At 35.7% G+C, this 25,201-nt stretch overlaps 2 protein-coding genes across 3 annotated transcripts; one reads left to right on the forward strand and one right to left on the reverse strand.

The window, feature by feature from the left end:
- Positions 1–6,321: 6,321 nt before the first annotated feature.
- Positions 6,322–11,948, forward strand: LOC133868169 (nonsense-mediated mRNA decay factor SMG7-like). 2 transcript variants are annotated; one of them, XM_062304991.1, is made up of 6 exons: positions 6,322–6,606; positions 7,684–7,825; positions 7,928–8,530; positions 8,645–8,767; positions 8,879–9,087; positions 9,630–11,948. In XM_062304991.1, exons 2-6 carry the CDS (start codon positions 7,763–7,765, stop codon positions 11,665–11,667), a joined length of 3,036 nt encoding a protein of 1,011 aa, XP_062160975.1. In that variant the 5' UTR covers positions 6,322–6,606; positions 7,684–7,762; the 3' UTR covers positions 11,668–11,948. The 2 variants fall into 2 exon arrangements, with proteins under 2 accessions (XP_062160975.1, XP_062160976.1); XM_062304992.1 differs by having other exon boundaries at positions 6,322–6,582.
- Positions 11,949–12,731: 783 nt separating this feature from the next.
- On the reverse strand, positions 12,732–23,287 carry LOC133868515 (chaperonin 60 subunit beta 2, chloroplastic). The gene is made up of 15 exons (XM_062305428.1): positions 23,127–23,287; positions 16,695–16,949; positions 16,462–16,587; positions 16,041–16,178; positions 15,752–15,847; positions 15,385–15,627; positions 15,041–15,275; positions 14,721–14,890; positions 14,530–14,607; positions 14,373–14,444; positions 14,145–14,249; positions 13,881–13,973; positions 13,696–13,788; positions 13,182–13,305; positions 12,732–13,085 (listed from the first exon to the last, which is right to left on the reverse strand). Exons 2-15 carry the CDS (start codon positions 16,932–16,934, stop codon positions 13,072–13,074), a joined length of 1,827 nt encoding a protein of 608 aa, XP_062161412.1. The 5' UTR covers positions 16,935–16,949; positions 23,127–23,287; the 3' UTR covers positions 12,732–13,071.
- Positions 23,288–25,201: the final 1,914 nt, after the last annotated feature.

The following is a 25,201-nucleotide window of genomic DNA, read 5'->3' on the forward strand; positions in this document are numbered from 1 at the left end:
CAACTTGAATGGACCAAGCAAAAAGGACGTGTTGTCTTTGCAATTGGATGATAGATTGCTCCATTGTGGATTTATATATATATATATATATATATATATATATATATATATATATATATATATATATATATATATATATATATATTACAAGCAACATTTACACAATTAGTTAAACCTTTTACCCCAAGTAAATTAAGGAGGTGAAAACAAGGGTCTATTTGGCAAACTCCTCAAAATCAAATTTTCCTTCTCAACAATTAAAAAATATTTTTAAATATTAATTATTTAAATGGATTTTTAGACGCGGTTCCCACCACGTACTAACACTATTTTAAAACAAATCACAAAACTCTTTTTAAAAAATAAAACAACTTTCACAAAAAATTTAACATATATATTAAAAAGTAAAATACAAAACACTTCTCAAAATATTATTAAATATTATACATTTTTATTTTCGGATGTGGCAATTGATCTTTATGGTGGTTCTAAAATAGGTTGCCAAGGGGCCATCTGGCAGCCTCAAGGTGGGCTCCAAGGTTGTACGGTGTCCCCGCGTTAGGCTGGCCGGCAACCCAACAACAATTTTTTTTTTTAATTATGAATTTATTTTGTAGAAATATTTATGAGTTTTTGTTTTTTAGAAACAGTACTATTCAAATTTTTACCAAATAAATTTTCTTTTTTAGACCCCACATAAAAAGTTCACATTCTCCAACGTGACGTTAAAAATTACTATTAAATTTTAAATCTAATGATATTATGAAAGTGGGAGTACTGTGAGTGTAGCATTTCTAAAACTATATTGAACTATCTCAATTACAATGTTTATATATACAAGTATGGCATAAGGAACAAATTATAGGGAATAAAAAATAGGTAGAAACAAAAACAAAAACAAGCTAATAATGAAAAATCTACCGAAGACAGATAACTAGCAGTTTAATTGGCTAGAGATCACGCCTTATGAAGCGGAGGTTACTAGTTTGAATCTTTCCTTCCCCTCTCTTGTGTGGACATAAAAAAAAAAAAAAAAAAAAAAGCTCACTAGCTTAAATAAATTCAAGAAAGTGAAAGTAACGTAAAGTCATTTTGAAATGCAACCAATAAAAACTGCGGCGGACTAAGATAAATAAAAGAGAAATGATCCCTACACTCATTTCTCACAACAGCCCCACAACAAGCTAACGTGGCTGGTAATATTTTATTATTTTTTTACAAAAAGAAAAGAAAAGAAAAGAATAAAATAATAAAATATTACCCGCCACGTCAGCTTGTTGTGAAACTGTTGTGAAAAATAAGTGTATGAATCGTATCTCTAAATAAAATCATCCAGAATAAGAGAATCTTAAATTATTAGAACAGTGGATAACCCGTCAATTACAACGTTGAAACATGCACAAGTAGGTAATAGGGCATTGTCGTCAATTAAGGATTGGACCCCAAATGTGCAAATCAATCAAACACAAAGTAGGACAAAGGAAAAAGTAGTTGTAGAAAATAGGAAAACTAGCTACGTATACTCTCTTCAAAACGCCACTCTATTTTCAATGGGTTAGAAACTATTAATTATATTGACCGCTCTATTTTCAATGTGTTAGAAACTATTAATCATATTAACGTCCCTCTTAAATTATCAAAAAATATCAATATTCACTATAAAATTAACAAAAAGAATAAAATAACCCTAAAAAAATTTCGATAAGACAAATATATTTTTATATATTTAAATAAATAAAAAAATCCAAAAAAAAAAAAAACCCAATGGGGGTGGCGCACGACCACCCCCAAAGCATCTAGAGGAGGACCGCGGCCCCTGGGGGTGGCCACCGCCTGCCCTAGATGCCTTTTAGGAGTGGCCGCGTGCCACCCCAAAAGGGATGGCTGTCCAACAGAATCGTCTAACGAAATATGCCAAAAAATTTAATAGACTTTGAGTCAATGGAAGGATTTGTAAATTAAGCCAATCATAAGAATCTTTGAATTAATTTTGATATCAGATTGAGTATTTTGTAATTTAGGTCAACTACAATGACCAATAATTTTTATTTATTTATTTATTTATTTTATTATTATTATTTAAAATAAAAAAACCCTTACCTGATCCACCAAAATGATACGAGGATCTACTCAAAATTTATCCCAAAAGCCCAATCACTTCAAATTACCCACTATTTCAAATTTATCATCTTTAATTAGTGGCTTTACTATACTTTCATTATTGATTGTAATGGATGATTAAATATTAAGGTACTTTCTCTTAATGCAAGTCAAAACTATATGGACATATTAAAAAAAAAATTCAAAACTATATTGTAAGAGCATTCTCAGTAGCTTCTCAACTATTTTTCTTAAATATAGAGAAGAAAATTACTTTTTACTTCCTTATCAAAAAACACTCAACATCAGTTTTCCTTCATTTTTCCCTATATCATTAAAATATTATTTTTTTACTTTTACTTCAATTAAAAAGTAGGAAAAAGAAGATAAAGTATGTGAGAGATAATATATTCTTTTTACCTGTACTTTAATTAAAAGTAGGAAAAAGAAATAAAGTAGGAGAGAGATAATGTATTTTGTGAATAAACAATTGAATGGGAAGTGAATAGTAATTTCTAATGCATTGGGAAGCACTATTCATTTTCCAATGAAACGAAAATTTTAAGGAAGCTGCTGTAGAGGGGTTTTTATAACTTTCTTGAAATTTTTGCTAAAACTTAGGGAACAGTCCCCCTTTAAGTAAGCTGTTGTGAATGCTCGAAATGGGTCCCTATGAGGCAAAGGTTAAGCTATGATTAAATTCATTTAAAGAAGCACTTGCAGCTTACTTACTGTCTAAGCCCCTTAAAATATTGGTTTTCAGTAACTAGAAGCTACTATAATCACGCTTCGATAATATTTCGACCGGTCTCCTCTCACTATCGTTTTCGCTTAGAAAACAAACAAGTGAAAACTATACGAGAAATGTTATACACATTATCATTCCTATACTTTTAAGTTAACACTTTTTAACGCAACATTAAAAATTACCATTAAATTTTAGATAAATCAGTATTATATTGTGAATCTAATGATAATGTGAAAGGGGGAGTGTGAGTGTAAAATTTCTCAAACTACATTGAATTATCTCAATTACAAATTTACAATGTTTATATATATAACACATCACAACGCTGAAAGAAATTTAGGAAGGTGAAAGTAACATAAAGTCATTTTGAAATGGATATAATGAAAACTACGATTCACTAAAATAAATAAAATCATGGAAAATAAGAAAAATTTACAATGTTGAAACATGCATAAGGAATAGGGCATTATCGTCAATTATGGATTGGACCCCAAATGTGCAAATCAATCGGACACAAAGGACAAAGGGAAAAGTAGTACTAGGAAATAAAGAAAAGTAAATATACTTTTTCAAATTATTATTTTATTGTCAACGTGTTTTAAATTATCAACGGTGTAAATGTCCTTCCTAAACTACTAAAAAAATGCTAATATACACTCTAAAGCCAACAAAAATACAAAAATAACCTTAAAAAAATTGTAGTAAGACAAATACATTCTTATAAATTAAAAATAATTAAAATAAAACTTTTTATTAAAAAATAAAACAAGAAAAATGAAAATTCAAAGGGGTAGCCCAAACTGAAAATTCTATAAATAAAATCTTAAAAAAAAATTAAAACCTTGGTTTTTTTTTGTTTTTTTTAATTTGTTTATTTAGTTTTAATTTTAATAATTTTTTTGATTTTTTTAATTTTATGAATGATATTTTAATCATTGAAATTACATTAATATTGTTTAATAATTTAGGAGATGACGCTAGAAAACATATGATACAATTAATAGTTTGAACTTTGAAGCCATATGTCTCTAAAGGTTAGTTCAATCGGTTAAAAATTATGGATCATGAAGCGGAGGTCATTAATTCGAATTTCTCACCCCTTTTGTATAGACATGAAAGAAAAAAAAAAAAAAAAAAAAAAAAAAAAAAAAAAAAAAAAAAAATTTATAAGCCCCGTTAAGCATTAGAGGTTAGTTTGAGGGTACGTCTACTTTTGGGAAAATATCTCAACGGTTACATTGCCAGCTTAACAAAGTGGAATGGTTCTGGCTTTACCTTTCACTTTCAGCCGTTGTTTTGCATTTTTCACACAGATATAAGGAAAAACTCTCAATCCAGCGGCTGTGGAGTAGGGAACACGCTGTCACGCTGATGGTACTACATTTCCAGCTCACTGGATTGGACAAGGGCACTTAAATGAGCTTTGAACCTGGCTGGAAAAAGGCTCAAATCATCTACACCTAACAACTGCTGCGTAGGTAGACCGTAGACCCACGCCCACCCGCTTTTCTTTGACTTCTTTTGTAATTACTAAACTCCATTATTATTTCACTATTTATTGGTTGTAATTAAAATTTGACGGCCAAGATGGCTCCTGTCACCATCTATGGGATATAAGATAAGAGCAAAGCCCGCCAAATGGGACCCATGCGTCATCAATCATGCCCATGTAGCGTACACGACTTCATCCATGGAAACTTCACTTGTCCACAGGGTGGGACCCACCCCCCTCATTTATTTATTTATTTGTCGTGAGAAACGTTTCAACTTTCCATTTGAACAGTTGCAACAAGGACTTTGAGAGGTCTATGTTCTCTTTCTCTTTCTCTTTCTCTTTCTCTTTCTCTTTCTCTTTCTCTTTTTCTTTTTTATCAAGGAAAATGCTCAAGCTTAAATTTCGATTCTTATAATGGAAAAGAAAATATTTAGGCATCATTTCACACCATTCCTTTTTTTAGTAATGTAATATGAGATATTTTTTTTTAATGATATTTTCCTAAAAATATTGGGGTATTAAAAGATTATATTATAAATGACGGTCTTATAAGAGAAATGTTATAGTATCTACTGTGATTCTTTTTAAGTATTTCTGTGCTGACTTTGCATCTTTTTTTTAATAAACAAAAACTACAAATTGTATCTGATTATCTCTCTATTCCTCTACAACAGTATATGCTCCAACATTTATCGTCTTATAATTACTTTAAGAGTGGTTTTTTTTTTTTTTTGTTGACATGTCTACACAAGAGGGGGAGGAGGGATTCAAACTAGTGACCTCCGCTTCATAAGGCGTGGTCCCCAACCGATTAAATTATCTCTTGGAGACACTACTTTAAGAGTGGTATTTGTAATAAGGTGAACAATTATTAATTCAATACCTAAAATCATGTTCTTCCTCTCATTTTCTCAAAAAGAGTGTTAGAGTGTTTCTCCTCGGTACATATACATTGGATAATTTTTTTTTCCTTTTCAAACGTGGTTTATTAACGGGCGTGTTTAAAATTTATGTGATTCTTATGTGTGTTTTTAATATAATAATTAATTCTTAAAAGATTTGCTCCAACCTAATTTAGAAATAAAAGTTGTCCTTGTACATTTTAAAGGGATTATCTAAAATGTTATTTCAAGTAATGCTTTTGAGTAACGTTTATTACACAATTCTTACATAACTTTTGCACAACTCAAACTCTTTTTTCTTTTTTTAATAATCAACCATTGAATTTATTTTCGTACATGTAAACCATAAATATTCAATGGTTGATCTTAAAAAAAAAATTATTAAAATTGTGTAAAAGTTGTGCAAGAAACATTACTCAATGCTTTTAAAGGCACTGATTCAAATTTATTCTCTTAAACGAGCTTTCCATAGAAGCATCATTTGACTTATGTTTTATACAAAGGGAAATGCTTGGATACCCACCAGCATCCCACCAAAGCTTAGATAAAAAAATTGAAAATGAATTTATTAAATAAAAAATTCCTCACATGATTTTATTTAATTTTAGTTCTTTTAATTAATGTTTTAGAATATATATATATATATATATAAGCCCTCTTATCTTATCTTTTTTTCTATTTTTTTTTTATTTTTTATTTTTTTTTTAATGTGAGCAAGCAATGGATATATAATAGACAGAGACTAGACTCCCAACCACCCACAGCCCACAGGCCACAAGCAAGCCACTTTACTATGCACACGTGTGCAGCTAAGCCCCTTCTACCAACCAAAACAAAACACGTATACCAAGTAGACAAAATCATAATTTGAACGGTGATGAAGCATGTTACATAGATTATAATCTTGTCTCGATAGTACCGTAGCAATCCCAGCACAAAGATGGCGTTTAGCTTGGATTACAAGTTATTCGATCTGTTTATTTAGTCAGAGAAATTGATCATGTTGAGTGACTTTAAATTATTCTCTCTCTTTTTCTTTATTTTTATTTTTATTTTTTTCCCATTTTATTCATTATAATATGATTTATATTATAACAAACAAACAAAGATTTGGAAAATGAGATAGCAGTCTTGGTCTGAGGCTCATCATCAGCCACCTTTTACTTTGTCTGTTTCACAACTGAAGCTGCGCAGGTGGCTTACTCTCGTAGCAGTTTCCTTTCCCCGCCTCTCTCTCTCTCTCTCTCTCTCTCTCTCTATGTCGGTGACCCTTCTCCATTTGGGTGCTTCTTCTTGGCTGCTTTGGTCTCAATTTCTGGTTCAAACATCAGTAACAAGTTACGGATTTTGATGGGACTTTGGTAATTGTGGTTTTTTCTGTTTCTGTTCTTCAGGCACTTAATTCTTCTGGTTTTTTTTTTTTTTTTTCATATTTCTGATGCAATTCTCTCTCCTTTTGATCTTCAAAGATCACAAAAACTTTGTTTGATGCTTAGTTGATGTTAGAGGTAGTGGTGGTGGTGTTATTAATCTTCTCGTTTCTGATTCTGATGGGTAGCTTTGGTTATGGAAGTCCCGACTTCTAATTCATTTGGGTCTTTCTCTATTTATTTCTTTTGATGATTGTATGTATGTATTTGGGCAGCACAAAGTCGAGAATGTGTTATGTGCTTACTGCTTAGTTGACTGATTGCTCTGAAACTTATGGGTATCTGTGTGTGTCTCTCTCTCTCTCTTCTTTTTTTTTTTTTTTAGATGCTCTATTTTCTCGAATTATCATTCAAAATGGGGTCTCTGTAGTAGCTTGGGGCAGCAGGTGCCAAACTCCACATTTTTCAAGGGCGTATTATCTTTTTTAGCAAGATGTTATTTCTCTTTGGCAGTTTCGATGACTCTATTCCTGTTTAGATGGTTAGAACTTAGAAGAAAAAAAGGAAAAAAATTTCATGGCGATACACCACAATATTATTAGCATTCTTTTGCAATAATCCATCTTTTTACAGTTACTGATTTTTCTATATGTAATGATATCATCCTGAAGAATGATGGTTTTGTGATATCTATGCCACGTAAAGATCAATGATTCAATGTTATGTCCAAAACCTCACAAAAAATAGTTTTCTTAGGTTGCTAGAAACTATAAGATTTACTAATATATTTCCACTCATTTTACTCGGGCGAATTTTTGTAGTTTGAACTTGGTAAATAATCATGTAATTTGAATATTTTTAGGAGTTCCATTTGCTCTGTACATACCAAATATTCAAGAGTTTAAATTTCTTGTGCGTGCGTAAATTGGCTTTTAACTGGAGTTTTGAATAGACGTGAAAAATCTTAGGGATTTGATGTCATGCTAATGGTAGTTTTCAGCTTTTTTAGTAGTTGATGTGTTTGTATTATTGCTCTCATTACCTGATGATGGCATCATCAACTATCAGGTCAGCTGTAATGTAAATTTATTTCATTCGCCTCAAGAAGACAACTTACCATAGGAGAGAACCTGTTCTGACTCTAATCATGACTACAAATTCACTTGTTCCTTCTAAAGATCAGAAAGAAAAACAGATTTTTCTCACTGAGGTAATTATTTGAAGCTGTATTTTTATGGTTGTTCAATTTTGACGTAGAAGCTTCCTTACATCATCTTTAAGGTCTGACTTTTGAAAATCGTGGTGCTTTCAGGTTGGTAATTCAGAAAAACAGTTGTGGGTGTTGATTTATTCCAAAAGTCTACTGCACTCTGATGTTCAAGACTTGTACCGCAAAGTCCGTTCTAGCTATGAGAAAATCATTCTAAATGATCATGAACTGGTGGAACTTCAAGATGTTGAATATTCCTTGTGGAAACTTCACTATAAGCATATTGATGAATTTCGTAAGACACTAAAGAAAAGTTCTGCTGATGGAGAGAGCACAAAATTGGTATTGAAACAAAATGCTGGTAATGTGCAGAGAAGTGATGACAAGCATATAGTAGGATTCAAGTCATTTCTCTCTGAAGCAACTGAATTTTACCAAAATTTGATTGTGAAAATCAGAAAATGCTCTAGCCTTTCAGAAGATTCCTTCTTGTATAAAAAAGGTGGCACATCTACTTCCTTTGAACCCAAGATGCAGAAATGCCAATTTTTATGCCATCGGTTTTTAGTTTGTCTTGGGGATCTTGCTAGATACCGAGAACAATATGAAAAACCTGATGTTCAAAAGCATAACTGGTCAGTTGCAGCCTCCCACTACTTGGAAGCAACAATGATTTGGCCAGATAGTGGAAACCCCCAGAATCAGGTATTTCCTATTTTATTCTGTTCTCATCAAATCACTTCAATCATCTGAACTGCGCTCACTCTTTAGGATTAGTTAGAATGTGAAATTTGTGTAACCAACTTTGATCATTTTTAGTTGGCGGTATTGGCTACATATGTTGGTGATGAGTTCCTTGCTTTGTACCACTGTGTAAGGAGTTTAGCTGTTAAAGAACCTTTCCCTGATGCCTGGGATAACCTAATTTTACTCTTTGAGAGGGTAAGACTTGATTTTTTTCCCCATTTGTGGCTTATAATTTTTATCCTCAACACATTCACTCCAACTTCGATTTTCTATCTTGGCATTTCTTATGGCGTTATGATCTTGCAGAACAGGTCATCTCACTTGCGCTCCCTTCATGGTGAGGCCGACTTTGATTTCTTAAAACCATTTGAAAGAAGCAATGTCCAGAGCGAATTACAATCAAGTGATGATTTCTCAAATTGGAACATGTTGAAAGCTGAACACAATTGCTCCGTGGAAACAGACTTATGGTCTCTTTTTATCAGAACTATGAGCTTCTTTTTCTTAAAATCCAGGTACTCCTAGCAGATTAAACTCAAAATAAATAGTGTGGTTCCATTTTGACTTTAATTATAGGGTTATTTATAATTTAGCCACACGTGGTTTGGGTTGAATTCAAGTTATTAACCTTTGGTTTCAAAAGCTGCACTTTCACCACTTGAGGTCACATCCTTTAATAATGTATCAGCCCTAAGTCGTTAAATTCACATGTATAAATCACGTGCCTCAGGGAAAAAGCCAAGAGAACACATTAACAATCTCATTACTGCGAGAACAAAAGGCAATTACAATTAGATTTTAGGTTGGTGAAGTGCAAACTTTTAAAAAACATGTTGGCAATACTAACTTGACTCAAACCGCAACTGATTCAAGTGTTATTTCCCCTATTTCATGATTTTCTGTATATCTTGATCACTGATATGCGTAGAATCAGTCCAGGCGCATCTTGCTTGTATATAGTGGGTTGCTTTATTCAGTTCAGTTTGTACGAGAACTCTTATATTTTCAGCTTCTTCTTTTTTTTTCTTTTTTTCTTTTTTTTTTTTAAATGAGGCAGTTTGGAGGAATTCCCCTGTGCCTTTGCATCTGCTATGAGAGGGTTGGATTCTTTAATGGCACTAGATGATACAAAACTAAGAGCTGCATTGGAATCCTACGAGTGTTTGGATTCAGCTAGAACAGGCCCTTTTCGAGCCATCCAAGTTGCTTCTATTTTTATCTTTATCATAGAGAACCTAGTGCATGGTTCACAAGTAAAAAATTCAAAAGATAAAAATGGTATGGAACAGCTTGCCTGGACACAATTTGCAATGGCTGCCACGTTCATTTTCATGGGACGCCTTGTTGATAGATGTTTGAAGGCTAGTCAATTGGATCTTTGCCCCCTCTTACCAGCTGTGCTTGTATTTGTGGAGTGGTTGGTGGGCATGCTTGATGAAGCAAAAACGTATGGGGTTGATGAAAAAAGTAGAAGTGGCATCTCTTACTTTTTTGGTCTGTTTATTGACCTTCTAAACCAGTTAAATGTTGAGAGCAGTGAAAGCATGTCTCCAGATAGTACTTCTCTGTGGGAAGACTATGAATTGAGGGGCTTTGCACCTGTAGCATGTGCACATGTGTTGTTAGATTTTTCAACTCCTTGGGAACATATAGAGAGTTCTGAAAGTGGGAGTGAATGCCGTGCTCTCCGCATCATTAATGCTGCAATGAAGATTGCAGAAAGATCAAATGATTCTGGAAATTGGATCTTCTATGATAAATTGGTAAGAAAATTCTATATGGGAGAGTCAAATGAATTTCCAGAGAGAAAAAAATCAGAAAAGGCCAATTCTGATCTTAAATTCAAAGAGCTGAACCAGCATATTTATGAAGCCACAGAAGAATGTGAGGAACAGATCCTGAAGAGTCCAAGTAACCCCTCTGTGAATGGTAAATTGGTTGCCGCAGAAGAGGAAGAAGTCATTCTCTTTAAACCTCTTACAAGATATAACTCAGCACCACTTTACACTTCTGTTGCCACGAAAGATCAAATGTCTCTGAAAGATTCAGGGCATGAAAATGTACATTCTGATGAATGCTTGCGCCGAGCTATGTCTCTACTTATTGAACAAAACCAGGCCGAGAGTGATCCTTTAGACTTCCATGCTGATGTCACTAATTTCAGGTGCAACAACTCATTCAAGCATCAGGAGCTTCTTGTGAAGGATCCAGCAGCTCACCCATCTTTAGAAATCCCCATCTCTGCTGGGCCTCCCTCACTCAGTGCTTGGGTGCTCAATAGAGGCAGTTTGAGCTATGATAGAGAGAAAGGGATAGTTAATGGTAGTAAACATAGCTTGGAGCCTATAGAGGAAATGCCTTCTACATCCTTGAGTGGTCTTTCAATCAGCGAAAATAGGGATTCTGTCATTAGTTCTGAGCATGAATATGAAACCACCAATTACTCATCTCGTACTTACTCGCCTCCGGTGCCTTCTGCTCCTCTATTGCCTGATGATGCTGTTTGGTTTGGTGGCATTCAATCTAGTTTTTCCGACCGCACAACCTCCGGGGGCGTGAGCGAAGCTAACAGTTTTTATGGTGCATCACAGGTACTAGGCACTTCAAATTGGAGTGCTACTTGTGTGCCTCCTGATTATGGTCAGAGAGTCCCCAGTTACATGGATAATCACCCACCTTCACGTCAAATGACTTCTTCTGAATGGCTTCGTCAGTACAGAGAAAATCACAATCTTGGGCAGGGAAATAGTTATATATGGCCGGTTCATTCTTATGCTCCTGGTAACCTTGGAAACGTCCAAGACCATGAAGCTTCCAAGTTTGGGGTTTTCGATCGGTGGGGAAATCCTATGGCTTACAACCCAAGTGTATATATGGAGAGCCCTCAGTTGCAATCTGCTTTGCCCCTTGTTTACAGTGCAGATGAACACAGGGAGAAGCTCTTTCATGGTTACCAAAGGCCAAGCCCCTTTGGGTGTGGTGCTGTGACAGACATGAGAATTGAGCCACAGCCACTTTTGCAGTATCTTAAAGAGAAAGAATGGAGACTCCAGCAAGATCCTACCCCGAGAGGCCCTACATATATGGGAAGTTAAAAAAAAAATTCAGTGATAAACATTTCATACTAGCAGTCCACTTGGGGGCATGAATTTCTGTGCGTCTTCATCTTCATGCAGCATGTATATATGTACATATATGTTTTACTTTTCCTTCTGAAAGAGGAGGTTTGAAGAAAGACTGGAAAAGTGTCAAAAATTTGCGGCTGTCCACAATTTTCGGAATTAAATTGACACATTCGCTCACTGATCAAACCTGATTTGAAGCATGTGTTGAAAATTTCAATTGCTATGAAATTCAATGGCCTTGTACCCATGAATTACATTTGCCTGAACTTTATGCACATGCCGTTTTATTTGAAGGGTAAAATTTTCTTAAAATAAAACTAACATGATGCTCTCCCATTCAAATGAATTTGAGAGGACAAGGGCCAATTCAAATGATTTTATTTGAAGGGTAAAGTTGTCTTGAAAATAAAACTGACAGGATGCTCTCCAATTCAAATGAATTTGAGAGAATCCTTGTCCCTAATTGAGGAGAATACGGTAATTGAAGAGAGTGTGTACTTTTTCCTACTATTTTGTATGGATTTCTCGTTTTCTTCTTGCTCTCTGAAGCGTTTTGATCTTTTGGGTATTATGAATGGTACTCAACCATGCCCAACTTGGATATAATTTATCGAAAAATGATAGGTGAGAGACAAACAACCGTCTCCCATCACTCTCTTATAATTTTTTAAATCAAAAAATATATAAATTTGTCCTTTGCTATCACATCCAAAGACAAATTTATTTATTTTTTATTTAAAAATAAAAAAGAAGATGATGGTAGACGGTTTTCCATCCCCCATGTATCACTACTACGTCCGTAAGCTATTCGATGTGAATGCTGATTATTCCCTTTTAAGAGTATTGAGCTCATTTGATAATGCTTTTTTAGAGCAGTTTTTTATTTTTTCAGAGAAAAAAAAAATATATATATATATATATATATCATCAAAACCAAAACCCTCAAAAAAGTTTGGCCAAATGAACCCAATTTCTTTTTATGGTGTATATCCCCATCGCATTCTGCTTGTTAAATGAAAAAAGGAGCAGCATACTTTCCACATGCAATCTGACATATTCTACCACGTAGAGGGTCTGACAATTATAAATGCATGCAATGCAATGCAATGCGTGTCGAATCTTTAGAGGGCGTGTGCGAGCTGATTGGGTTAAAAAGAACGAAAATCACCAAAAGAGCATTCGCATCTATGACCCAACGTTGAACTTGTAATGGCATTGCTCTTTTATGCTTTAAGCCTGGAAAATATGCCGCACTCCAGCGAGCTAGCCTCACCAGAATCTCTTATGCTGGCAGATAAATAATTTTACAAAAAAATAAAAACCCTAGCATCTCTTTGGCTACCACACAGGTTCCACCTTTCTCGTCAATCCACCTTAGTAGCCGTATCCTGATGCAACCAAGAAAGAATCACAAGGCATGAATGAATTTCAAAGGAAGCAGTGGTTGGCAGAGTTACAATTTCAAATCAGCAAAAACTACAGACCTGAATTGTCCATGGGGTTCCCAGCAGGTACTGATTCAGGCTCCTTGATTTCAACAACTACACAGTCTGACATCAAGAATGTTTTTGCCACCGAGGCTGCATGCTCAAGGCAACACCTCACCACCTGAAACAACAAAAATGCACAAGTTTCAAACTTGAAAATGTTTGACAAGTCACCAGATACAAGGTAATTTCACAAGTTCCAAGGCTAGGAACTATTCAACTGTTTAGATTACTCAAAATGTTACAAGAGTTTTCTGAGCAATACAAAGTGTTTTTTTTATCTTTCTTAAGTAGTAATCCATATGCCAGAGAGACGCACTAACACATATTTTCCAAATCAGACAGCAAAACTCTAGTTACACCTCAACACCATTACCAGCATTGCCAGATGGTTGCACTCGCAATAAATTACACTCATATTCTATCATAAATTCACTCAAAATTTCAACATACGAAAGCAGGTCAAAACCATCTTATGTTTTTCTTGTTAAGTTCAATAATGGTCACTCACCTTAGTTGGATCAATTATTCCTGCAGCCATTAAATCTTCATATTTTCCAGTTGCTGCATTATATCCATATTTAGGGTTGTCACTGGAAAGCACCTGAAGAAAAACAAAACTTCTAAAGTCAGCACATTACAGTACAATGTAAAAGCGACTCCACACATACCACAATGACAAGAATGATGATATACCTTCTCGCTAACCACACTTCCATTAACACCAGCATTCTTGGCAATCAATTTCAAAGGGTAACTCAAAGCCCTTTTGACAATATCTGCTCCAACCTGCAATTAATCCAAATAGCCTGAGCCCAAAGCACTCTGTTTGACAGCTCAAACAAAATGATGCATTGATTTAAATTCAACCATATCTACCCAATTCAAGACTTCCATTTCTTCATGAGATTTTCACAATTTTCCAAGTCCCAAGACTTGAAACTTCAGTAAATAGTTTACCTTTTCTTCATCATTGTTAAAGCTGTCCTTGATGGCATCCACCTTTGATGCAAGTCTCAGCAAGGTGCATCCACCACCAACTACAATACCTTCCTCAACAGCAGCCTGAAAATCATTCAAATTGTTAACTTTGATGCTGCTTTGGTTGTAGCAGAAAACCTAACAAGGATTTACCTATGACATTGAGCCTATTTGTACTGGTATATTTTTAATAGTGATATAAATTACCTTAGTTGCATTGAGAGCATCTTCGACTCTCAGTTTCTTTTCTTTGAGCTCTGTCTCAGTTTGTGCACCAACCTTGAGTTCAAAGGAAACTGATTAGGCACAAGATTATTATTTACAATTACAAAATCACCTTTACAACCAGTAATTAGTAATTTACCTGTATCACAGCAACACCACCAGACAATTTCGCAATCCTTTCATTTAATTTTTCCTTCTCATAGTCTTGCTCTGCAACCTGCAAGAGCATACCAGTTTAATTAGATGAAGAATGATCAAAATGAACCGTGCACTCACTAGTTGTGTATGGACGAGTGGGTCAGAGAGAGAGTGAGGATGAGAGATGTATACCTCAATTAGATTTCTAATCTGTGCAACTCTCTTGTTTACTGCTTCCTGTGTGCTTCCATCACCAACAATCGTAGTAGTATCCTTGGTAAGCACCACCTTAGAAGCATGACCGAGTACCTCCTTGCCAACTTTGTCTAAGGTAAGCCCCACCTCATCTCTAATTACAGTTCCTACAAGCCAGATGAAGAAATCCCTCAACAACGTGCAACAATAGTGCAGAAGAGTGCACCAAAACACTTGAAAATTAATACAAAAGCAACTAGCAAAGAAGAGACCAGAGAAAGGTTAAGCCGAAAGAGAACACGATGTGAACAACTGACCTCCAGTAAGAATGGCAATGTCATCAAGGTATTGGCTCTTGCGCTCTCCAAAACCAGGGGCTTTGAGCGCAGCAATCTTCAGAGCTCCTCTAAGCTTGTTCACAACCAGAGTTGCGAGAGCTTCTTGTTCAATGTCTTCTGCAATTATCAAAACTGGGTATCCACCTCTAATAGCTTCCTCCAGAACGTTGATAAGATCCCTTGCATTTGTTATTTTCTTATCAACAAGAAGCAACTGCAATTAAAAAACAATGGCATCAATTAGCAAATTTACATATATTACTCCCATGATAATACTTGCAGGTTAAAAGAAATAACAGGGAAACTCTGAACAGAATGCCCACCTGGCAATTTTCGTATTCAACTGCCATTTTCTCACTATCTGTGACAAAGTAAGGTGAGATGTAACCACGGTCAAATTGCATTCCTTCAACAACATAGAGGCTATTCTCAGCACTTTTCCCTTCTTCTAGAGTCACCACACCCTTACGACCCACCTTACTCATGGCTTCAGCTATCATATTTCCAACTTCATAGTTGTTTCCAGCACTAACTGCTGCCACATCAGCCAGCTCACTGTCTTCAACCTGCAGTCCATTGCCGTTATAAATTATTTAAAAAACCGATTAGACAACAAAAGAAGAAAACTAAGGTGGGATGGGACAATGATACAAACACTTGAAGCCAGAAACAGAGTTAGACAAACATTACCTCTTTTGACATCAACTTAAGCTCAGACACTAGAGCCTTTGAGGTCTTCTCAATACCTCGAGTAATTAAAACAGGGTTCGCACCAGCTGCCACCACCTGAAAATTTAAATCATTCATGAGGTGATGAAAAATAAAAAATAAAAACTTTTGCATTTTTCTCCGTATTTCAACTAACATGTTCCTAAAAAAGCGTATTATGGTTTTCTGTTCATTGTGATCTCTTTCAGGAGTTAAGTAAAGAGAGTTTACATATTTCCAACAATGCAGTGGCATGAATCAAAACACGAACCTTGACACCCTCAGCAATAAGACCTTGTGCAAGAACAACAGACGTTGTGGTTCCATCACCAGCCAAATCATTGGTCTTGGCAGCTGCTTGTCTCACTAACTTAGCACCGACATTCTCAACTGGGTCCTCCAACTCGACCTACAAACCAAAATCCATCAATATCTAACACTAGCTGATATTAGGTGTACAAATGATAGGGAGAACAAGAATTACATAAAAGGGAGAAAATTTAAAAAGATGAATAGCATAACATAAAAAAAATATTCTCAACATAATTTCGTTAGACATATCTACTTCAGTTGATCCTTAGATTCAACAATAATTGAAATCTAACACCTAAATGTTCCAACAGTAAAATAATATGGCTTTTTGAAGTTTAATGAACAACCTTGGTACTATAAACAACGGATAGATGGTATACCTCTTTTGCCACAGTAACGCCATCATTAACTATTTTTGGGGAGCCATACTTGCTTTCCAGAACAACATTCCTGCCCTTTGGACCAAGAGTAACCCCAACCAGATCCGCAAGCTTGTTCACACCAGTCTGAAACAAAACAAGAAATAGATTATAGAAACTAGCGGGAAAAAAAACAAAGTAGAAACTTCTCCCCAATAAATCAACACGCAACAGTGTCTTAGCTAGAAACTCACTTGCAATTTCTTAATAGCCGAGCCGTCCTTGTTGAAGTGCAATTCCTTTGCCATGGCACAAATCTTGGGAGAGTGATTTCCTCGTGACATCACATTATGCCTCCTAACAAATGAGCACGAAGAAATGGAAGCAGAAGATGACAACTTGTCCAAAGGAGGAGCAAGTTTCTTATCCATAACACAGCAGCTAGGAGCAGCCAAGGAGCCAACTGAAGACATGGCTGTAAAAGTTGATGCCATTGACTACTCGAAAAGCTGAAAACAGTGACCACTATTTAGCAATCTCAAACATATAAAACACAGATACTTAATCAAGAGAGCAAAGGGAGCACTGCAACAAATCATTAGAGAGATTCGGACATTTTGGAAGGTTAGCAACAGGATGCGGCTTGGCAGGACGCATACTTAAGTCCATTTTTCTACAACTTTGTAACATCAAATACTTCGAACAAGTGATTTCAGCAGTCATTTAGCTCGAACTTACATAAAAGATTGAGTTTCCCACATCAGAACAAAAATACGGTAGGGCTCTAACAAATTTCACAGGCGAAAAATAGAAAGAACGACTACGATGCTCCTAGAATATAAAACAACAAAAAAAAAAACACCAAAATTTCCAATACAAGTACTTATCAATGGCATAGTTGAACGTTTACACTTAATTAACCATTAAAACTAGTCATACATTTTCATAATATTTATTAAGAAAATGAAGCATTTTCGACAAACACAAATAGCAAGGAGTCATGAAACAAAAGAAGAGATTAAGAAACTAACCATCACGTTCAATTATCTCAAGAATGAAGTGCAGGATACTTACAGGCAAAACCACTCAATCCCCACAATAACTCCAGGCAATTCAATCTCATTTTAGCACACTGTACATAAATGAATGCCACTAGAAACTGAACCATGCCCACATAATTCCTGGACATGATTACCTTATTCCCACTAAAACCTTAATCCAACAAAAACCCACATATTTTTTCTCCTCAAAAACCAAGGGAAAGAGATTTTGAACCAAATTTTATCCATAAGAAGCCAAGTAAAAAACCAAAGCACATACCAAGAGTAGAAACGCAATATCTTTGTATCTCAATAAAAAAGCAACACCAACAAGAACAAGAAGGGTTGGTTGATAGGGTTTAAAGGGAACCTGAAGTGCTTACCGAGAAACGGCAACGACGAGTGTTAGGGTTTAGTGTGGGGGGGTTTGGTAGGGCTAACAATCCGGGTTGGTGTGTCGAGTCTTAAGGATCAACCCTGATACAACCCATTTAGTTAAAACGGGTCAAACCCTTCAACCCTAACACGACCCATTTAAATAAGCGAGTGACACAACACGACCCATTTTACCCGATTAATAAACAAGGCATATTGGGTTAACCCGACAAGACCCGACCCATGTAACACATTTAATAAACAGGTCATGTTGGGTTGACCCAAACAAACTGTTTGACCCATTATTTGATAAACTAATAAAAACAATATATCACAATTAGAAACAAAATGATGTAAAGTAATGTAATAACAATCAGAACACTTTGGATAGCACGTCAACGTTAATGGAATACCGGTCAGAAAAGGAAACCAAAACTGCAATGCTTAAACAAGGTAAGCACCAATGATAAACTCAATAACCAGCAGAATCTGCTTAGTCTGCATCAAGGGCATGTAACGAAATATGAAATAAAAATAATACTCCACTTTGTGTCTCAAAATCTTTCACCAAGAACTACATTCAGATTGCTAATGCCAAAATTAAAAACAAAACATGTGATTTCAACTCTCAGTCTGCTCCCTCAACCAAAATTTAACAGCACTGCAAGTGCTGTTGTTAGGAGTGTTAGCAGAATTGATGCCTCATTATGTGCAGAATTGGCACATATATTCTACATTATTTAGTCTAGCTATTTATGGAAGAATATATTTATATAGGCAGGTAATTGATAAGCTTTATATCCCACCATATGTAGTTTAGGGTTTCTTGCTTACCAATCATTGTCTCTCTATAAATAGAGACCTATGTAATATTGTAAGGAACAAGTTATCGAATACAATGTAGTCCATTACTTGTTTCTGCTCTCTCTATTTCAGATATACTTCTCCAATATTATTCTGACATGGTATAGAGCCACAAATCATCTAAATTAGGTTTTCTTAGTCTTTCAATTTCCTGGGTTAGTGGGTATCAAAGTGTTCCTTTGGTGTTCTGTTTGATTATGTCCCTTTGGGTGTTTCTCGGAAATTCTGTTTCTGGGTGTTTCTCGGAGGTTCTGTTCTAGGGTGATTTCCGGTGGGTTCTAAAACTGCTCTTCGGCAGTTTCTGTGGAGTTGGGACTGAGCTATTGGTCCTGTTCGGCGGTGGGTGTGCTGTCGAACGAGTACTGTGCCTAGCCGATCTGGTTGATCTGGCCTGGGCAATTGTTTTTGAAGGTTCTGGGTGATTCCGTCCAGTTGGTGGTGTATTTGTGCGATTTCCGGTCTGGAGATTTCTGGTGTCCAACGATTTCTGAATGACTGCCGGCAATCTCTGTTGAGGTTGTCTCATGCAATCTATGGTGGACAGAAGCGTTTCCGGCGTTTCTGTGCAGTCTTGGTGTCTTTCCAGCAGCTTTTGGAGAAGACAACTGCGGTTTGGCTACAGGTGCAGCGTGCGTGTTCTTACTGTCGGCGTTGATTTGATGCGTTTTCTGGGTGTGTTCTCCATTCCTTAGGAGAGCGTACGTGTCCTTTGGTGGGCTGTTTCAGAACCAGTTCAACGTGTGGTGGGCTATTATGAAGTGGCCAAAAGTTGTTTGCATCCAGAGAAAGAAGCATGTCCTTAGGCAGCACCTTAGCTATCGGTGTTGTTCTGTGTTGATTCTAGGTGCGATAATTCTGGAGGGTTCTACAGTTGGGTTGCTGTCTTACTGTACTTCTGTGGAGCGGTTGGTTCCTGTGTTATAGTTTTCGGTTGCTGTGCGGTGAAGTTTGGTGTTCTGTGCTGTGCGAATCTGTGTGGGTCGTGGAACCTGGAGGGTTTGGTGTTGTTAGGTGTTGGTGCGGTGAAACAGGGTACGATCCTGTGGACTCGTGGAGTGCGTTCTGTGGGCGGAGGAAAAAAAAAAAAAAAAGGCAGGTTTTGTGTTTCTTTGAAGGAGTTTGTTGTGAACTCCTGTGAGAATTTCTGTTTAGCGTGTTATTCTCGTGGGTGTGGTGAATTTCTGGAGTGGCCTCCCGTGGCCTACTATGAATTTCTGGTGAACGAGGAAGGATGAAATCAGTGTGTTATTCATTCCTTGGTGAGTGTCAGTGTCATGAGTGTGGATTTCTGGTCACGTGGATCTCTTGTAAATTTCTGGTGGGTCTTCTATCTCGGTTCTGATCTCAGTTCTGGAGTGGTAGACTGGTGCGGTTCGGTGCAGTCTTATTTGCGGTTCAGCGTGTTGGTGTTATTCTGGTGCGGCGTGGTGCAGTGTGTTTTGCTGTGGCTACGTGTGGTGCGGTGCTTTCTCCAGGAGGAAGGAGTTTTTTTTTTGGGGGGGGTGAATCAGAGAGTAAGTTTCTAGTGGGTGCTCCTCTCTTCTGTGTGGTCGGCCGATTCTGATGCGGTCCTTTGGTGTGGTGTCATTCCACGGTTGTGGAATCAGTTGGCGTGGACAGGTTCCGAATGAGGAAGTCTACTTTTGGTGTGGCCGATTCTGGGTGAGCGGCCAATTTTGGGTGTAGCCGATTCCTATCGGTGATTCTGGGTATGATCCGATTCTGATCGGTGATTCCAGGTTTTCAGGTTCTGGGTATGATTCGATTCTGATCGGTGATTCCAGGTTTTCCGGTTCTGGGTAGTAGCCGAGTACAATCAGCGATTCTGGGTGTGATCCGGTTTTGATCGGAGATTCCAGGTTTTCAGGGAGATTAATTCTCGTTCCATGTTTTCAGGGGAAGTAGTTCCCGTTCAAGGTTTTCGTTGCTCTTCCAGTTCAAGGTTTTCAGAGAAAGAAGAATAATCAAACTCAAGATTTCAGAATTTTCCATCTTGAATTTGAGGGGGGATATTAGAATATTTTATAGTTATAGTATTATTGTTATTCCTAATTGACAAATTGATGCTTCTAGATCGTCCAGCATCAATTTGAGGGGGGATGTTAGCAGAATTGATGCCTCATTATGTGCAGAATTGACACATATATTCTACCTTATTTAGTCTAGCTATTTATGGAAGAATATATTTATATACGCAGGTAATTGATAAGCTTTATATCCTACCATATGTAGTTTAGGGTTTCTTGCTTACCACTCATTGTCTCTCTATAAATAGAGACCTATGTAATATTGTAAGGAACAAGTTATCAAATACAATGTAGTCCATTACTTGTTTCTACTCTTTCTCTCTTTCGGATATACTTCTCCAATATTATTCTGACAAGGAGTACCGTGACCATTAATTAGAAGAGATTTTTCATATTTAATGCACAAATTAAGATCATGTAAAGTAATGCTTTTAAAAGATTTTCCATATTATGCATCATATCATGTTTCCATGGCCAATAGTATTAGGCTGTTTCTATTTTATTAAAAGGAAAATCCTAACAGCAGCCAAATTGAGCAAGAAAGGACATGCGGTTGCAATGTAAGCTATGAACACCTCGTACATTTCTTGGTTAAGAAAAGCATTAAATGGCTTTGATGAAAACCAACAAACAATAGCCATGTGGCTGTGGCTGATGAACTTGTGCTGGCCTCATTTGTATTCCAATCTACTGCATTTACTGATGCTACTACACACATCCTTTTCAAATAAAACAATATGGGTTTTGAGAAACTCCCACCTTTGGGCTAGGGCCAAAAACTCCGAAACTCTATCACCTTTTAACTGTTCTTAACTAACATTTTACCTTATCCCTCATATTAATTCGTAAATTAACACTATATCCTAAACTACGAAACCAAATAGAACTAATTTAATTTATCTAAAACAACGTATGAGATGTATTCATTCGCCCCCCCCCCAAAAAAAAAAAAGAAAGAAACAAAAAGAGAAATAGAAGATGAGAAAACTTTAGAGCGGTAGGATTTCCCTATTTTTATCTACAATGGGCTCTTCAATTATTAGGCTCGTAAATCATATCATTATACCAAACTTGGAACGATTTAGAACAAAGTGAAACGACTATAAGTTCAAAGTTAATGCTGATTAATCACTCCAAAGAAACCTTAGAAAGAAGTCGTCTTCTCTTGTGGAAAGAAGAAAATTTAAGATAAAACATACAACAAGATGAGACACTTCCAGAGAGTTTATTAAACTCATGAATCACATGATCACCAGTACTATATGAAGATAATTCAAGAGTATATGACCTATGTATGTACGTGGATTTTGATTATGAAAAAGAAAGCAACCAACATTCCATCGCATTATTGAAATTTGAATGATACGTTAAAAGGAAGGAGCCTGCAAAGTCTGCTTTGTAAACTTTGCTTTGCTTCTACGGTTTACCATCTTTGGAGGCAACGAAAAGGTCATGGGAATACTCCTAGAACAGAGGAATGTATTGAAGCTCAGATTAAATGTGATTAGAGCAAGGATTTTGTTCAAGGGAAAGATTAAGAGGAATGCTCAAAATGTCAAGTTAGCTCATATGTGGAATATGCAGTCTCTGCTGCATTAAGTGTAATTCGGTGTAGTTTTCTGTTGTTATAGGTTATACTGTGTTCTCCCAAATTGGGAGTTTTGGATCCAGTGTTTACTGGAGGGATTGTAATTGATTGAGTTTGGTCTTTAAAAGTTTTAATTCATCCAAAAAAAAATCAAATGATACCCCTCACATTTTGATAGACACATTTTAACCGGCGAAAAATAAAAGGTACTACTTTACAGAATCTTGGCCATCATCGGAGATCAGCCAACATTCAATCTCATTATTGATTTTTCCCCTGCCCTCTCATTTTGATGGGCACATTCCAACAGAGCTTCATTGTTCTAACTTTACCAAACAAAATCCATAGGATCGAAGTTATCAACATGCTGTTCCACACACAAACAGCTAAGAGAGAGAGAGAGAGAGAGAGAGAGAGAGAGAGAGGGTGGGGGGGGGGGGGGGGGGTTTCTTTTATTCCAGCATACAAAACTCACAAAAAACCGCGGACTGAACTGAGAAAGGGCTCATTCATCTACCTACCTTTAGCAAACAGCATCCATGCAAGAATAAACGCCATTAACATGCCCACACACACATCGATATAAAGAACAGAAATGACGTAGCCGTGGCAAGAAGTGAGGGAGAATCCCCAAAATATTCCAGCAAATTTTACAGCAACCAGAGCTCAAATGGTTCAGCAACCGGGGCAAAAGATTCTAAATTGTTGTCACACAGCCAAAAGTACGATTCTACCATCTATCATCTTCAAAATCCTATAAAGAAACAGACCACACGAATGACAAAACCGTACCTTTACAGCTTTTCTTCTCGCTCCGTGCAAAACCAAGACGGAGAGTGAACTTCTTCGTGGCGAACTTCTTTGCGGCGAGAGAGAGGGAGAGCTTACCGGCTTGGAAATGAAGAAGAACACACAGAGAGTGAGTGAGTGGGAGAGAAACGGCTGACGGCAGTAATGAATATCGCTTATTAGGGTTTTATTTTTTTTATTTTAAAATAAATAAATAAAAATAAAAGTCTCAAACGATAGTGTACAAGCGGTTGACATTGCGAGTATATACTTTTTAGGGAACTGATTCCTGAATTGTGCAGGGAGCTTTTGCGGTTATTATTTTTAATAACGGTAATTATCAGGTCAGTCAATTGTTAAGATTATTTTTAATAATAATAGTCAAAATATCTATTAAAAAAATATAAGTACTTTTTTTTATATTTTCTTCAACAGATTTTTTATTATACCCTCTACTTGCATTTAAATATTATTTTCAACCGGGTACCAACCGTTTTGGTACCCGGTTGAAAATAACCGGTAACCGGCCCTACCAAAGCTTTTGCCGGTTTATAAAATATTGAAACCAATTATAACCGGTTATCGGGTATATATATTTATTTAAAAAACTAAAATAATAAAACTGAGGATTTTACACTTTTACTTTCATTTCAACTTAGGCCAAAAAGTTTGAATTTTTTTTTTTAAAATGGCTAAAAAAGTCTAAATTAAGCCCAAAAAGTAGGTTCAATACCCAAATTTTAAAAAAAATTTAAAAAAATTTAGTTACCAATTCAAATAATCGGGTACCAACCGGTAACCGCCAATTATTAAAAAATTGGTTAACCGGTTACCCGGTTACCAAAGCCGGTTGGCGATTTTGGCCAACCGGCTACCTCAGTTAATTCAAGGTTTTAAGTTTTGTTTTTTTATATCATATGTAGCTAAATTCTCAACTAAGGTTGAGGATGAAACCTCACCATTGAAGATAAATATTATTTTCATGAGAGTTTATACTATCTGATTTTATGAGTTTTTGATTTCTAATTGTTCTACTTCAAGTCAATTATTGAGTTGATTTCTTGGATATTTATTGTGATTTACGGATACTTGTGATGATTTAAGATAGTTTTATTTAATTGATTGCTTGGGTTTTCATTTATAAAAAACGATGGATATTCATTGTGTTTCGTTCTATAGATACATTTGATGATTTGGTTTAAACTGAATATCTTTTGTGATTTGTGCAAATAACTGATTCATTGTATGATCTAATTAATTTTTGAAGCATAATAGAACATATATAAGATTTGTAATGTGATAACTTCGAATATGTATTAATGAACATGAGAATATGTTGCTATGATTTGGTGGGTGTGGATCTTAAAACCTTAGTATCTTTTCATTTGCTTTATTTTATTATATTTTATTTATGTTCTTTTTTATTCACAAAATCCCAAAAATTCAGAACTATATTGAAATATAATTAGTTTAAATATAAATTAATTTTTCACAACACAATTCCCTGTGGATTCAACCACACATTTGCACATACACTATATTGCAAACAATTCGTGCGCTTGCGAGTAATTTAAAACTCACAATATTCTTAGTGAATTAGTCAAAATTTAAACAAATTTTAGCTAAAAAATCTACATTTTATTATTTTAGCTAGTCATTTTTTAAAAGCATCAAACATCGAACTCTCTAAATATTTATCTACTTTAAGTAAATATTTTTTTATTGGATTTAGAGCAATCACTTCAACTGTCATGAAACCAAAATTGAACATCAAACGTCAACCACTTCAACATAATGAAGGAGTAAATGACCATGATATCGTATATCTGACAATTCATTTGAACAAACCATAATTAAATGCATGTCTTCAATTATAGACCAATATGAATAAAAAATAATTTGAACATCATTCGTATTTGGTGCAACAAACATATTCATGGTAATTTAGACTTGATGCATAATTGAATGATACAGAGGACAAGACATGGCTACATTTGAATTGAACTCAATTGAACTTAATGGTTTCTTTAATTCAATTGAATGTTTTATTTCTGGTGCACAATCATTTGCTATCTCTT

The sequence above is a fragment of the Alnus glutinosa genome, chromosome 5 (genome assembly GCF_958979055.1).
Source record: "Alnus glutinosa chromosome 5, dhAlnGlut1.1, whole genome shotgun sequence".
Classification (NCBI taxonomy): domain Eukaryota; kingdom Viridiplantae; phylum Streptophyta; class Magnoliopsida; order Fagales; family Betulaceae; genus Alnus; species Alnus glutinosa.

Bases quoted from the DNA above. Each gene is read 5' to 3' on its own strand.
- LOC133868169 (XM_062304991.1), top strand. From the start codon at position 7,763: ATGACTACAAATTCACTTGTTCCTTCTAAAGATCAGAAAGAAAAACAG. The intron at 8,768-8,878 runs GTAAGACTTGAT...ATGATCTTGCAG, and splicing joins TAATTTTACTCTTTGAGAGG to AACAGGTCATCTCACTTGCG. The intron at 9,088-9,629 runs GTACTCCTAGCA...TAAATGAGGCAG, and splicing joins TTCTTTTTCTTAAAATCCAG to TTTGGAGGAATTCCCCTGTG.
- LOC133868515 (XM_062305428.1), bottom strand. From the start codon at position 16,934: ATGGCATCAACTTTTACAGCCATGTCTTCAGTTGGCTCCTTGGCTGCT. The intron at 15,848-16,040 runs GTTCGTGTTTTG...TTAAATTTTCAG, and splicing joins TTATTGCTGAGGGTGTCAAG to GTGGTGGCAGCTGGTGCGAA. The intron at 14,608-14,720 runs GTATACATCTCT...ATGCTCTTGCAG, and splicing joins AGATTAGAAATCTAATTGAG to GTTGCAGAGCAAGACTATGA.